The 15,333-nt window shown below is 34.3% G+C and overlaps 1 protein-coding gene across 2 annotated transcripts; it reads left to right on the top strand.

Moving 5' to 3' along the window:
* Nucleotides 1–2,353: 2,353 nt before the first annotated feature.
* sugp1 (SURP and G patch domain containing 1) lies at nt 2,354–10,232 on the top strand. 2 transcript variants are annotated; one of them, XM_061732096.1, is made up of 14 exons: nt 2,354–2,480; nt 2,918–3,086; nt 4,194–4,297; nt 4,945–5,196; nt 5,354–5,477; nt 5,572–5,672; nt 6,573–6,696; nt 6,806–7,128; nt 7,512–7,618; nt 7,772–7,949; nt 8,078–8,184; nt 8,628–8,773; nt 9,344–9,473; nt 9,704–10,232. In XM_061732096.1, the coding sequence occupies exons 1-14, from the start codon at nt 2,462–2,464 to the stop codon at nt 9,728–9,730; spliced, it is 1,911 nt and encodes a 636-aa protein (XP_061588080.1). In that variant the 5' UTR covers nt 2,354–2,461; the 3' UTR covers nt 9,731–10,232. The 2 variants fall into 2 exon arrangements, with proteins under 2 accessions (XP_061588080.1, XP_061588081.1); XM_061732097.1 differs by having other exon boundaries at nt 4,197–4,297.
* Nucleotides 10,233–15,333: the final 5,101 nt, after the last annotated feature.

A 15,333-nucleotide genomic window follows, 5' to 3' on the forward strand; every position in this document is an offset into this window, starting at 1 on the left:
TGCGCTTTTCCTGCAGCAAGCGCGTCTAAACCAAACGCTCCGGTACCGATACAGCTGGAGAAATGTCTTTTTTTTTCTTTTTTTTTAAATATTATTATTGAACGCAATTTATAAACAAAAAAACACATTTATACAAACTGCTTGTGGGGGAAATACAATACAATATAAGAACATTATAGTATAGTGTATATTATACTTGCTTAAGATATGTTTAGATATATGTGGATATTTATGCAGTATATATTATATGTTGAGAGGGATAGTTATAATTATGTAGTATATGTTATATATTTCTTAGGTATGTAGCATATATATATTTATAGGGATATTTATGTAGTTTATATAGTGTATATTTATAGAGATTTATATAATATTTGCATTTTCTATATATTGATATGATATTTACAGGACTGTCTCAGAAAACTAGAATATTGTGATAAAGTTCTTTATTTTCTGTAATGCAATTAAAGAAACAAAAATGTCATACATTCTGGATTCATTACAAATCAACTGAAATATTGCAAGCCTTTTATTATTTTAATATTGCTGATTATGGTTTACAGTTTAAGATTAAGATTCCCAGAATATTCTAATTTTTTGAGATAGGATATTTGAGTTTTCTTAAGCTGTAAACCATGATCAGCAATATTAAAATAATAAAAGGCTTGCGATATTTCAGTTGATTTGTAATGAATCCAGAATGTATGACATTTTTGCATTACAGAAAATAAAGGACTTTATCACAATATTCTAATTTTTCTGAGACAGTCCTGTATGTAATATTTATATTTTCTATATACTTGGGATAATTAGGTAGTAATAAGCATGTTTACATAGTATTTATATAAACTATATTTATATGGATATTGTGTAGATATAATCATAACAATAATTAAAATTCCTAGAGTTATAAAGGGGTAGGAACTAGGAAAAATTGTATACTTCCTAATCCTTTTTCGAACATATGTGAATATGAAGATGTTACTGTTTATTTATTTTTTATTTTTTTATATATACATGTTCGAAATAAAAATTAATTAATTCATTCAAAATAGAAATCAATCACTGTGTGTATAATAACCACAATCATATGCTGTAACAATGCACCTTTCAATAACCATGTCTACCTCATACTGCTCCACCTTTCACTTTTTTTTTTAAATTGTATATATGTTAATAAGAGCTGTCATTTGCCTATAATAACCGAGTCAAATTCCCTGTCTTGTTTGATCTGACTTGACCAAATAAACATGATTCTGATTCTGATTTTGGGAGGTATCATGAACAAGAGACATACACACAAACGATAAGGTAAACATAAATAAAATTGATAACAAAAAATAATAAGGCATTTTAAGGCTTATACTTTTTTGCAGTTATTTGACTTAATTTTTTTTATAGAGACAAAAAAATATTTGAAATAATTTAAAAAACATTGGAAACAGTGCTTCAATTTTCTCCACTTACAACAGTGCATATGATATTTAGCCAGAAAAAGAATGACATTAACCAAGAGAGACACTGATTTGTCAATTGTATCTATGAAAAAAATTATATTTGCGAAATCTAATTTTGGGATGTCGTTCATTTTTAAAGATAGCCAATTTCTAATTTCACGCCAAAAAGTTTGTGAGATAGAACACAATAGAAACATATGATCAAGTGATTCTTCAGATTCATTACAAAAAGCACAGGGATCAACTTCAAATTTCAAATGTCAAAATGTTTGTCTCGAAAATTTCAGCAGTTGGATGAATTTTATTGATCAATTTAAAATTAGTTTCCTTGACTTTGGGGGGAATGGGCCATTTGATAGATACAGCTGAAGACAGCCAGAGGAAAGTTTCTCTTAAACAATAATTTCCAAATTAAAATGAGAACTATCAATTAAAAAAATTAAACCATGCAAGAAGTAAATAAGTGACTGGTTGGTAATTTGGCTTTTAACTGGAAATGTATCCATTGTTGAGGCTTAGCAGCAGTAGTTCTAATGAAAAGAAAATCTCATTTGCCTCAAAAAATGCACTGGATTCCGGTTAATATAATAATTTGCTCCAAAAATATAATTATTCTACCAAATACACTTTGAAAAGTAAAACCCAATTCAATGCAAGGCAAAAAGACTGAGGATTGAGGATAATAGTTGAAGTCTGAAATTTTAATTTCAGGGACTTCAGGAAATTATGTGGTGTGTGATATATTCTTTTTTTAATTTTAAAGCATAAATGTCCCATTTACAACCATCCAATTAAACAAAACAAATACATTTGGGTTTTGAGTGTTTCAACCAATGTTAAGGAGATGTTTTACCTTTGCTGCAAATGCGGCTTTTATTGTGAAAGTCTAATCCGGAAGTACAACTCTCATTCATGAAGCCTTTAGCTTCCCCGGCGCTCACAGAGGCCCTATTGTCGTCTGCAAGCGTTGTTCCTAAATACATTTTTATTTTTTTGCTACGGCAATGGACTCTGATGATTCAGGTAAATGTAAACAATGTCGGTGCATCAAGCTTAAATATTTTAGTGCATAGGCCTTTAGCGACCACAGGAGTTTATCTCTTAGCCTTTAACAAGCTAACTTTTGTAGCAATAATTCGCTTGTTAGCTTTAAAAGCGTAAAGTTTATTGGCTGTAAGGTTACTTTAACTTTGCAGCAGTACCATCAACGAATGATATGTTAATAAAATACATTGTAGTCGATTAAAAAATGACTTTGGGCTCCAGTCATTAATTTTTTTATTCAAGAATTCCATTGCAAAAGGTCTCTGTAACCCAGATCAACATCAATAAATACTGGTTCTTTTGATTCCTTTGTCTTGCGTTATCTATTAATGAATACAGTAATTACTAGGTTCCTATTTACTGATCTCAGTAATTAATACTACTGTTAAGTTGAGTAATTCTGAAATCTGTCTCAGGGAGAGGAGGATGGAGGACCAAACCAGTCCAGCAACAGAAAAACAAGATGAATATGAATATTCTTCGTCAAGAAAAGCTGATTGCTCAGAAGAAGAAAGAGATTGAAGCCAGAATGGCAGAGCAAGCAAAAATGAATGAGCAGCCTAATAACAAACCTCTGCCGCTAAGGTAATTGCACAGTTCCTAATGTGGCACAGACACATCATCACAAAAATGTCCTGTTTTATTTAATCATGTAAATTTGAATTGCGTATTTTCATGTTTCTATTTTATTACTTGTATTTTGCATTGTCAAAGAGGACTATAATATCATTTGTGCTGTATGTCGAACATAGGGCTGTTCGATTTTGCCCAAAAATAGAATCTCGATTTTTTTTCTCTCAAAATCCGATTTTCGATTACGATTACGATTATTTTGTGAATTGACAAAAGGCAAAGAAATGATTTCAAATATGCTGTTTTTTTATTGAACATTTGCCCCATTGGGCTTTAAGTGCAAACTTTGCTCTTATTAAACCAAAAATGAATGAATAAAGTGCAAAGCTCTGTAAAATAAGTTGAAAAAAAGTTTTAAAAAATATAATAAAATATAAAGTTTTATCTCTGGAAAAAAAAATCAGCAAATCAGCATTTGCAAACATACAGTAAGTTATATTTCCAATTAAATAAAACAAGACATTTTATAATTAAACTAAACTGGGTCTTTGCATGCTAACTAATAATGCAACCCATGAAGGAGGTAGAGGTGTGTAATGTCAGTCATTACATTTGCTATTCACATTTGCAAGTTTTTTGCAAGGAACACGAGCCGGTCTACCGCATCTGGCTTGAGGGATGCCCGGTGGCATGTTACAACGCCCCCTCCTACACTAAAGAGCCCCTCCGATGGGGCACTTGTCGCAGGTATTGAGAGGTATTTCCATCAATCATTAATATGGTATCAATCATTAATATGTGTCCATACAAGGTAAAAAAAAAAAAAGTGAAAAATCGATTTTACGAGTTTCACGTTTTAACATCGTTCTAATTACATAATCGCGATTACGATTTAAAATCGATTAATCGAACAGCCCTAGTCGAACATATAGCATATCTGGCAATAAAGCTTGAAACTTTGAACACATGGCAAAAATATAGTTTATATCATCCAAATAATTATTGTATTTTCTGAGAACAGTTCCTGTCATTCAGTGTTATAACTACAGAATGTTGCTTGTGCTACCAAAATTGAACTGATTTGATGTGGGAATGTGTTGTCCTTGCTGCTGATTCCAGCAGTGCTCCCAGTCCACAAGGGCCTTCCTCCAATAAGTTTGTAAATGATGGAAGCTTCTTACAGCAGTTCATGAAGATGCAGAAGGACAAACCAAATGTGTCTGGTTAGTATCGTAGACTTTATCATATAAATCTAAAAGTTGGATTTACTATGTCAGGTAATGATGACCCTTTTTAGATCTGGTCCTCACATCTGTCCTGAGTGATCAGATCACAAGTGGGGAGTTCTAATGTTTGCGTTATTTTTCCACATCGATTCACAATGTATGTCCACTGCAGCAGGAAACCCTATATTTTAACCATAGACTGTGAAAAAAAAAAAAACAATGGACGAAGCATTAGGTGATGTGACCCACTGGTCTCTGAAGAGTGCTTTTTAGAGCCCATTTTTCTTTATACTGGGTCCAGCCATGTAGCTTGGGAAGCTGCCAGATGCATATCCACGATATGTCAATCAAAGTTAGCTTCGGCTACCGGCTACTTCAGCAGATCATATAAATTGTCATATGAACTGTAAGAACCAGCTTTATTTATCCGTACAATGTGAGGGAGAGAATCTTTGAGGAAGCATGAAACTCAACTGGTGTCTTGGGAGAATAGTGTGTTACCTTAATTATTTCTTGTGATTACATGAATATTTTTGATTAAGAGTATCAATCATTTTGAAGCAGAAATGTTTGAATAATATAATTTGTTTTAATGCTAGTAAAATGTTAGTATAGAAGTGTAACCTTTTTCATCTTCTTTCAAGGTTCCCCTAGTGATACCAAGATGTCCTCAGTTTCCACTTCATCCCCAGGAAGTACTGTTTTACAAAAAAAGAACACATTTGTTGGCCAGCGGCCTGGCGTCGGAGTTAGCAAAATGCTTAGTCAGTTTAGGAGCTACTCACAGTCCAAGAGGAATCCAATTCTCAGCCAGAGGCCAAGCGTGTTTTCGTCTCCAGATGATGATGATGATGACGAGGAGGAGGCTGATTACGCCAGTTTCTTAGAAATAAAAGGTAATTCAAGGCCTGTATTTTTCAATGAATCTCAGGACATCGCCATGATTTGGGCATTTGATTGGTTTCACTACGTACACTTGTGGCAAAGTTGCCTTTTGACTGGCATTTTGTCATTTGTGCCCAAAGAGTAAATGTACTCATAGCGTGCTTAAAGTCTCTCCCCCAGAGGATTCAGACACCAGACTCATTATTGACAAGATGGCCTCTTTTGTGGCGGAAGGAGGACCTGAGCTAGAGAAAAGGGCCAAAGAAGACTACAAGGATAATCCTGTTTTTTCGTAAGTTTTGCAAACATTGTGGCCCAGTCAGATTCATTTTACTCGCAGTATTTTCAATACTTTATAAATTCAACTTTTATCCTTACCTTTTTAGCTTTTTATATGATAAGGGCAGCTTGGCGTATCTGTACTACAGAAAAAGAGTTGCAGTATTGAAGAAATATTTGGAGGGATCTAAGAGGGCATCGGAGAATGGTAAAATTATATTCATTTTCTCACACTGATTTTTCTCTCTTATATTTCCTTTCCTGAACTATAATTTCACAGGAACATTGCATTATTATTGTATCATTTCATTAAAATGTTTTTTCAAAATCATCTACAGATGGCAGGCAATTATTAGCAACTCTTTATTTTATTTACTCTAAAAATGTTTACTAGGATTTGATAAGTACAGGTGAGCTGCACTAGACCAACCTGTTATTTCTCACCAGCTGACTCTAGTGCAGTTTGTTCATGAATATTTTCTTAATTTCCCAGAGCAGGAGAATATTCCCTGCTAACCTAAAACCTTTATGTTTATGCATGAGTTGAATAGGGTCTTACAGTTTGTCAGTTAATTTCAAGTAAAACTACTAATCTGGTTGTGGGTTATCATCAAAATACTTTATAACTTAGGCTTCATACGTACCAGGATTGGCCTCCTCAATTTTCCTTTCTTGCGAAAACCATGTTTTTCAATTTTACTGTGAATATTTTAATTAATTCGCTACATTTTAGTCAGTTTCACCGTTATATACACTGTTTCCCCCATATTTCCCCCATTTAAGTTTTACTCCATTTAATCTTTTTTTGGTGTTATTATAAATATTGCATTCTTAACTGTGTGTATATATAACATTGTACATGCAAAAACAAGGTTTACAATGCAACAGTACATGTGGGGGAGACTGTTGGGATGTAGTCTCGCCATCTGCAGTAAAAACCTCACATCCATACAGTTCACCATTCACCCCCCCTTTCCCCCCTCATTCCTCCTCCCCTTTCCTCTTCTTATCCCCTATTGGCTCTAGACTGCTGGTGTGTGAGGGCCAGTTGAATAAGGTACAGTTGTAGAGTGTGAATTGAGTCCCAGTACTAATAGGATGCTTAAAGTCTCCCCCCCAGTGGATGCAGAAACCCAGCAAATGGTTGAAAACCTGGCCAGATTTGTGGCAAAGGGTGGCCCTGAGGTGGAAGACATCGCTATTGAGCGCAACCGAGACAACCCTGCCTTCAGGTCATTCACTCTATCGTTGACGTTTGCTTTTGTTTTGTTTTTTTTTTCTTGCAAATATTGGCATTCTTTAAGATCTCACTGACATACATATGTATCTTTACTCCTCCAGTTTTTTGTATGATATCCAAAGTCCAGCTCACCGTCTCTACAAAGAGAAGCTAGCGGAATATCGAGCCACATCCTCCCAGAGTTCTTCTCCTCCAGCAGCAGACTCCAGAACTGATGTTCAGAAACCAAGTGTTCCTCCAGCACCAGAAATCCTTCCAAACAATGTACCTACGTCTCATAATGAGGATTCAGAAACGCCACCTGTCAAACGGAAAAGAAAGAGTAGATGGGGGTCTGAAGATGATAAAGTCCAGTTGCCAATTCCTCCTATAGTAATTCCTCAGGAGTCTAACGTCCAAGACCCCACCACACCATCCCTTTCCGGTACATAAACTTGTTATTATTGTAATGCATACATGCAGACATTCATGTTCCACACAGTGGAGCGTGAATGTTTCTGAATGTGACACCATCTGAGTGTAGTTTTTTAAATGGTAATACACATGTTTTTTTTCTGGATGATGGTAAATATTTCCCAACCTATGTATTATGATGCATGCATGCATTTTTAAGTCATGGGATGTGACAGATACTGAACTAAGCTACTTTGACAAAAACCTGATACAGATTATTTTACACATTTTGATCATACTAATACCTTCAGAGACACAGTTTTTAATTTACACATTAATGATAAATTGAATGACTATCAGCTGCATGAATGGACATGTAATAAATTAGTCATTTTGTTGTAATATCTTTTTCAGCCCAGGAGCTAAGTGGTCTTGGTTATAAGAAGGGGAAGCCGCTTGGTCTGGTTGGAGTGACTGAACTATCTGACGACCAGAAGAGACAGATCAAAGAACAACAAGAGGTGAGAACTTCATAATCCCATAATATTTTAATTCTAGCTTTTTAAAGATAAACACATTTAAAGAGGGAGATCATTCTCACCCTAAACTAGTATAACAATTCATTAAATGCATCACTTTTTGACTTTTTGTTTTCTTTCCCTTTCCTTGAACAGATGCAGGAGATGTATGACATGATCATGAAGCATAAGCGTGCAATGGCAGACATGCAGAAGATGTGGGAGAAGGCTATTCGAGATCACCAACATGAGTATGACAGTGATGAAGAAGTGGATCAAATGGCTGGCACCTGGGAACATCAGCTAAGAAAGATGGAAATGGAGAAAACACGGGGTAAGACTGAGCAGTAGTAGAGGTTTTTACATGAACTTTACTAGCAGCTGCTGCTGTTGATTGTTGACCATTTTTATGAAGAAAAATGCTTGTTGTTTTCTTCAAGAAATGATTTTGTGCATTTCCAGAGTGGGCCGAGTCTTTGACGGAGATGGGTAAAGGGAAACATTTTATTGGTGACTTCCTACCCCCTGAAGAACTTGACAAGTTCATGGAGACCTTTAAAGCACTCAAAGTTAGTTCCCTCCCATTTCATTTGTTCTTTAACCTGATACAGGAAAGAAACTGTTAGGCAAGAGTTAATACATAGCATATTGTTATTTTGGGGTACGGGTGAACAAAGGCAAGATTTTAGAGTTTAAAAAAAGCACAAAATCCTAAAGTTAATTTGGAATTTACCCAAAAGTACAGAAAAGTGGGTTCATACATCTCCAATATAATTTATAGAGACATTTCTAGAAAAAAATGAATGTAAAAAAACAAAGGCGAGAGGAAACTTAGTTCTGTTTAGATCAACTAAACTGGAAGAAAACCTTTCATGATTTGTGCTAAGTCAGTGTAATATTATTTTGGAATAATTTATGTTTCTTCTAAACCCAGGTAAACATAGAAAAAGGGATTGTCTTGAATTGAAACACATTATTTGTGTCATGTCTACTCTGTGTTGTGTACTTGTAGGAAGGTCGGGACCCAGACTACTCCGAGTACAAAGAGTTTAAATTGACGGTGGAGAATCTTGGTTTCCGAATGCTCATGAAGATGGGCTGGAAAGAAGGAGATGGTCTTGGAAGTGATGGACAAGGAATCAAAGCTCCTGTTAACAAGTGAGTCTTCATCTTTCTTATATTACCTCTTGCACTGACCTTTCTGCGTTTGATTATTCATTAACTAATATATGAGTTGTCAATTAAAGATAACAAGATGAGAAAGATTCCATGAGTTTCAAATTTAACATAAAGTTACAAAAAGAGGTTTATTTTAACATTTTCAAACGAACTTAGTATAATTACTTAATCAGTACAACAATTTGACTCATGTATAAATCCACAATGAAATGTGGACCTATCTAACCTTTCATCTAATAGTGTTGGTCTTTTTCCAGTTGACCTATTACACCACACTCTAAAGCAATTGACAAAGAATTTGTCTAGAAGATAAATGTTTCCTTGTCAAGCATTGAGTTGCACAACTTTGCAACTCTGTAAATATTGTACCTCCTGTGCTATAAACTTTTTATAATAAAATGTGAAAGACGCTCTCACTTAATGTTTTAATAATCTAAAATAGGCTTGCTTTACAGACACTAAAAGAGATATTTTTCTTAATGCCTAACTACCAGAAAGACAAACAAAAAGTATTAATCATCATTATTTTGACTTTCTGTCCCTCTTTAGGGGAACTACAGCTATGAATGGAGCAGGTTTTGGTGTTGAACGTCCAGCTGAGCTTTCGAAAGGTGACGATGAATATGATGCTTTTAGAAAAAGGATGATGCTTGCTTACCGCTTCAGACCTAACCCACTGGTAACATATTTTATATTTTCTTTTCTTCAAAAATTGTCTATGTATTTGCACCTTTTAGAGATTATGTTCACTTCTGATTATATCAAAATCAATTTGCATTATTTAAATGTTTTAGATGTATACATTTGTATTATACATTTCTTTTGTCTTTACTGTGTTACTGATGTGCACAACATAGTCAACTTTAATTTAATTTGTTTTATTGTGATTACTTTCTTTTCTTCCTACAGAATAATCCACGAAGACCATATTACTGATGTTTATACTTTGTATCGTTCTTTAAAACGTAAAAGCTACTCTCTGCAGCTCCCTCTGATCTGCCTGGTGGTGAAGTGGACACTGTTTGGCTGTATCAATCTCTTTAAGTGTGTGTGTGTGTGTGTGTGTGTGTGTGTGTGTGTGTGTGTGTGTGTGTGTGTGTGTGTGTGTGTGTGTGTGTGTGTGTGTGTGTGTGTGTGTGTGTGTGTGTGTGTGTGTGTGTGTGAGAGAGAGAAAGAGAGTGAGAGAGAGGAAATGGAAAGGATGAAGCCGAAAATTTAACACAAATATTAATTCAGGAAAGTAACTGCTTTCTTTACATATTTGCTCACTGTTTTGTTACATTTCAGATTTTGTTCTGTTAATTCTTTGCACTCCTAGCTGAAGAACAGTTCAGTACAAGTCCAAATCTGCTTTGAGTAGGATCCTCACTGTGCTATAAGTGTTATCTCCTTTCACTATATATTGTATTGCTCACAATAAAAACATCCTCTTACTTAAGTGTAATGTTTTACTAATATCTTAACAAAAGTGGTGAACAGCAATTGCTAGCAACTGTTTATTAGGAAGCATGTTTGTGTTAAGATGAACTCACTGCAGTTTATTGGCACACCTGTGTGCCAAGTGTAGGTATTCATGTTACCACATTAATAACTTTATCACTTAACATTTCTCTGTGGCTCGGAACCACATTCATTAAGCGGGCTTCACTGGCCTCGGGCAGCCAGCAGAAAGGAGGGTAACAGATCAGTGAAATAAGACCTCCAGTTTTCCACTCTCTGGAGAGGTTTACATGGGACAGATATAACTCATGAGATCTCAGCTAAGCAAGAGTCACTTGCAGGACGTATCAGGGGCAGGAGAAGTCCTAGTCAAAGCAAAGTAAAGGATGAAGGAAGGCAAATATTATTTTTACGATTGATGTTTAGCCTGTAAAGCTCTGTTATGCTCCGGTTTTAGTTCAAATACCAAATTCTGTAACCAAAATACCATGGAAAATGTTATTGCAGTTTGATGGATGTCTTATCACATTTGGTCTCATACTTTATCATGATGTGTGCTACCCAAAATACAATACTACAGTAATTAAATGTGATCTTAGATTATATTTACTTTTTCCTATAAACCGATTGCAATATTCACTGAGTAAAGACCCAATAATTTTGATAACTGTAATACCAGAAACTTTCTTAGGGAGAAAGAATCCAAAGTTAGAGCTATGAAGACAAAATGATAAAATAACAGACAAATTTGATGTATTTGTGGGATCATGTGACATTGCAAGATATGAATTGTTTATTGCTTCTTATACCACAATATAAAACAAAAGGAACAAGACACATTCAATTCTTTTAAAATTTGATTTTTTTTTTTAAAGGGCATGTTTGGGGGATGTTGAACAATTTTGATTAAGATTTTTTTTTTGTACCTTGTATATTTTGTACCACCTCCTAAAAAATACAATATAAAGTTAAGAAAAATAACAATTAAAAAAAAATATGCAAAAGATAATGACACACACGCACATATATGTATATATTCATTCATTCATAAACTGTTAAAGACAGAATAATAATTTAAAAAGGATTTTCTGAGTGTCATTTAATGTCTATATAGGATTAATGTTCTCTTTTATTTAATTTTATTACATTATCTCGTTTGCACATGGGGTTTGCTTTTCATTTTAGTCATATGGTGTTACTATTGTCTTGATTTTCATTTTTGTAGAAAATTGTCTTTCAATCTATGTCTCATTTCGGCTATTTTGCAACATTTTTATCTGACATCACTTGCTGCCTCTCCTGGCATCCAGGTATTAGGTTAAATTAGCTGCACTTGAAGTTTGTTTTGTTGGGGATTTTTTGACTTTTTGCACCTCTAGGTTCAATACCTAGTTACATTTGATCTATTTGGAGAGATTTTACAACTATTTTACTATTTTTGGGACCAGGGACTAGGTCTCACGGTTTCGTGTGCTACTGTAGGTGGCGGAAATTAATAAAAATAAATATTTCAGGACTTGTATTATTGTTTTGTCCTCTTAAAATGTGTATATTTAATTAAACATATGAAAGAGGAAACATTTACTCTGTTTAAATGACTGAGTGTATTAAAGCAAAAGCAATTGCTGGGCTGAAACCCCTTTCAAGTCTCCCGTTTTGGCCGGGAAACTACCGTATTTTACCCCTCTTTCCCGCTGTCCTCCCGTATTAGTATTTTCTCGTAAATTTCCCGTTTTATAATATAATTTTTAAACAACAAACTGAATTGTCACTAGCCTCGCGAGAACTGCTGCTTGCTGTAGCCTGGGTGGCAGTTCTCGCGAGGTTAGTGGCGACAACGGGAGTGAACCATAGATCCATGGAGCGAACTCGGAACAACAAATCAGAGATGGATGGATCTAACGAGAGAGATTTATGCCATAAAAGTGAAGATTTCGTGGAAATATCTCTCAAACTCTGAAACTGAATTTACTTTTCTAAAGAGGAGCAGGATGGGGCTCAGTTACCAGTTCTGAAAGATAACAGCTGGAGACACAGAAACATGCGTCTGTGTCATCAGTCAGTGAATGCCAGAGAGCCACATGAGTGAAAATGACAAATTAAAAGAAAATGTAAATGTTTCACTTGAAAACAACCAATGTGTATATAAACTAAAAATATTTAAAATAAATAAATGTGCTTTAATTCCCCTTTGTGTTTTCATTTAGACTCTATTATAGGAATTACATACATAGGAATGTCCACAGCATTTCAGTGTCAACAAAGGTCGGCCTATCAGGCTATGAGCACATAATTGTGGATTATAAATTGTTGACAGGCAGTTATTTCAGATTTGCTGTAAAACTGTTTTAAAATGTAAGATATTGGATCTCGGTTGGGCTGGTGGGATAGCGGTGGAACATTTTCTGTATTTTTAAATCCAAAACTTGACAGGTACGGTGTGCCACTGTAGTGGGGGGGGGGGGGGGGGATATATTAAAATATGTACATTTAATTTAACATATAAAAGAAAAGCTGTGTAATGTATAATGTAGTGTTTAGACTCAATGACAGACTCATCTCATCCCAATTTATGCTCCCACTCATGAACACACCACAAGGGAAAACAACTTTTAAAGGGAAAGAAAAGGAAACTGAAATGTACAAGTTTCAGTGTAACCTGTAAAGGTCCAAAAATTTGGAATGAGATTGATAGTGCTATAAAAGAGTCTGGATCTCTCTCAATTTTCAAAGAGACTAAAACAAATGTTTTTATTAAATTATGTCTCTTCTTATTAAATTATGTTTAATTCTCAAATTACTCTCAAAACTATCTGTGAATGTTTATGTACCAATACCTGATGTATTATTTTTATAAAAATATCTTTGTATCTAGGAAATCTGAGGAGGTCTCAGGGTTTTATTGTGTGTTTGTTTTTTTTAGGTAATAAGGTTATTATATGTATCTGTGTAATTTATTTATAGTTGTTTTGCTATGTGACTGGGTCCCTATTCATAAGTTACAGTTAGCTTCTGGGGAGTCCCATTTTACAAACTTACCTCAATTGATTGTTATCTGTATTTGTGTTTTTAAATTATTTGTGAATAATATCTGTGAACTCTGTGAAAGAGGAAACATTTTACTCTGTTTAAATGACTTGGTTATGGTCGTGATATACATTCTCAATGTAAAATTGTTATTTTTATATTAATTGTGAAAAATAATAAAAAAAGATTTGAAACAGAAATGACTGAGTGTATTTGTTTATTTGTTTTTTTAAAAAGGATCCCCCTTAGTCTTCACCATGGGAAGACTATTCTTCCTGGGGTCCACACATAGACATACAAAAGATTACAATAATACAACTCAAAAAGGATGAAAAACATTCACTAGAATTCCTGAAATAATAAATTGAAACAAAAATAAAAGATTAAGTAACCAACCATCCACATCTTAAAGCAGCACAATGTAACATTCAGCTTTTGTTGAGTTTGGCGGCTCCTTTGGACAAAAGTGGTAGTGCTTTACCAGTAGTGTGGAAGGGTTCTTATCATGCACCTCGAAGTTACATAGTGCCAGTGAAGGCGATACAGACCCCTCAGACCATGACAGAGGTGTCATTAAACCTGTTGTAAATTGATGTACCATCACAATGACTCTGGAAATATTATATTAAGGTGGAAAAGTTACATTGTGCTGCTTTAAGTAACAATATTTGCTACTATCACCAGATCTGTATCCACTTTTGAGCAAAATAGTTTGCAACGAATTATAAAGTCGTTAAAGACTTTATAATTTATAATATACCCATACCTCTATTTATAGTAGTATAAATATACTACATATCATAATATACTTGTACATTATAATATACTTATACTACTATAATATATATACAATCATAGCCTACAGTAATTTAGAATAAATTTACTATTAAGTGTCAGAGTCCTTAAAAACAGGTGAGGTTCATCTGGATCTGGTTTGTTGTGGTTCCCAAGAACCAGAACCAAGAAAGGTGAGGCAGCGTTTAGTTATTCTGCTCCTCACCGGTGGAACAAACTTCCTGTAGACTTGAGGTCTGCTCAAACTGTCAGCTCCTTTAAATCAGGCCTAAAAACATTACTGTTTACTGAAGCATACTCCTAAATTAAACTTACCTGCTGTACTCTACTGCCCTTATTTTTAACAGCTTGTGCTTTTTATTATTTTACTTCTTTTCTTATCATCTTATTCTATATATATTATTTACTGTCTAAAAAGTCCTAAAAAGTCACCTACAGGAGGCTGCTACTCGTAACTGGGAATAATCAAAGCCTCTATTGCACATCCCGCTGTTCCTTCTGATTATTGTTTCTTGTTTTTGTTTTTGTTTTTTGTTTTGTTTTCTGCCTTTGTTTTGTATTACCTAGCTTATTCTATTTGTCTCATCACCTTTTTAGTCTCTCTCGGTGCAAAATAACAGTAATTCCCCCCTTTTCTTTTTTTTTTTACAATCTTCCCTACAAAGTACTGCTTCTTACCTGTATGTCATTCAATGTTATATGAGTTAAAAAAGGTCTCCAATGTAAACAAGTGTAATGCTTTCTTGGAATAATGCCTTTTAGTTGACTTTGTATCAGCGAATCTGTACTGTCATGAAACTGTACCTGATCCTATGCAATTCTTCTAATAAATTCTTCAATCAATCAATCAAGGGTTAAAAACATTACTGTTTACTCAAGCTAAATTAAACTTACCTGCTGTATTCTACTGCCCTTATTTTTAACAGCTTGTGCTTTTTATTATTTTACTTCTCTTCTTATCATCTTATTCTTAATTTTTTCAATCTTATTTGTTATTTACTGTCTAATTATGTCTTGCTGCTTTTAATGTCAATGTAAAGCACTTTGAATTACCTTGTGTTGAATTGTGTAATTTAATAGGCAAGGCAAGGCAAGGCAAATTTATTTATATAATATAAATAAATTTGCCTTGCCTTGCCTTGCCTATTAAATTTATAATATACTTACAATTTGCACAATAATCACAATATAGTATTAAAGCTAAAGCACTTGCTGGGCTGAGAGCGAGCGTTTGTGCTGGAGGGGAAACTTTGATCTGACGCAGTAAAGCCTGAATT

Source organism: Cololabis saira, chromosome 10 (assembly GCF_033807715.1).
Source record: "Cololabis saira isolate AMF1-May2022 chromosome 10, fColSai1.1, whole genome shotgun sequence".
Classification (NCBI taxonomy): Eukaryota; Metazoa; Chordata; class Actinopteri; order Beloniformes; family Belonidae; genus Cololabis; species Cololabis saira.

Coding starts and splice junctions, on each gene's coding strand:
- sugp1 (XM_061732096.1), top strand. Junction 5,673..6,572: donor TAAGAGGGCATCGGAGAATG/GTAAAATTATAT, acceptor GGATGCTTAAAG/TCTCCCCCCCAGTGGATGCA. Junction 7,619..7,771: donor AGATCAAAGAACAACAAGAG/GTGAGAACTTCA, acceptor TTCCTTGAACAG/ATGCAGGAGATGTATGACAT.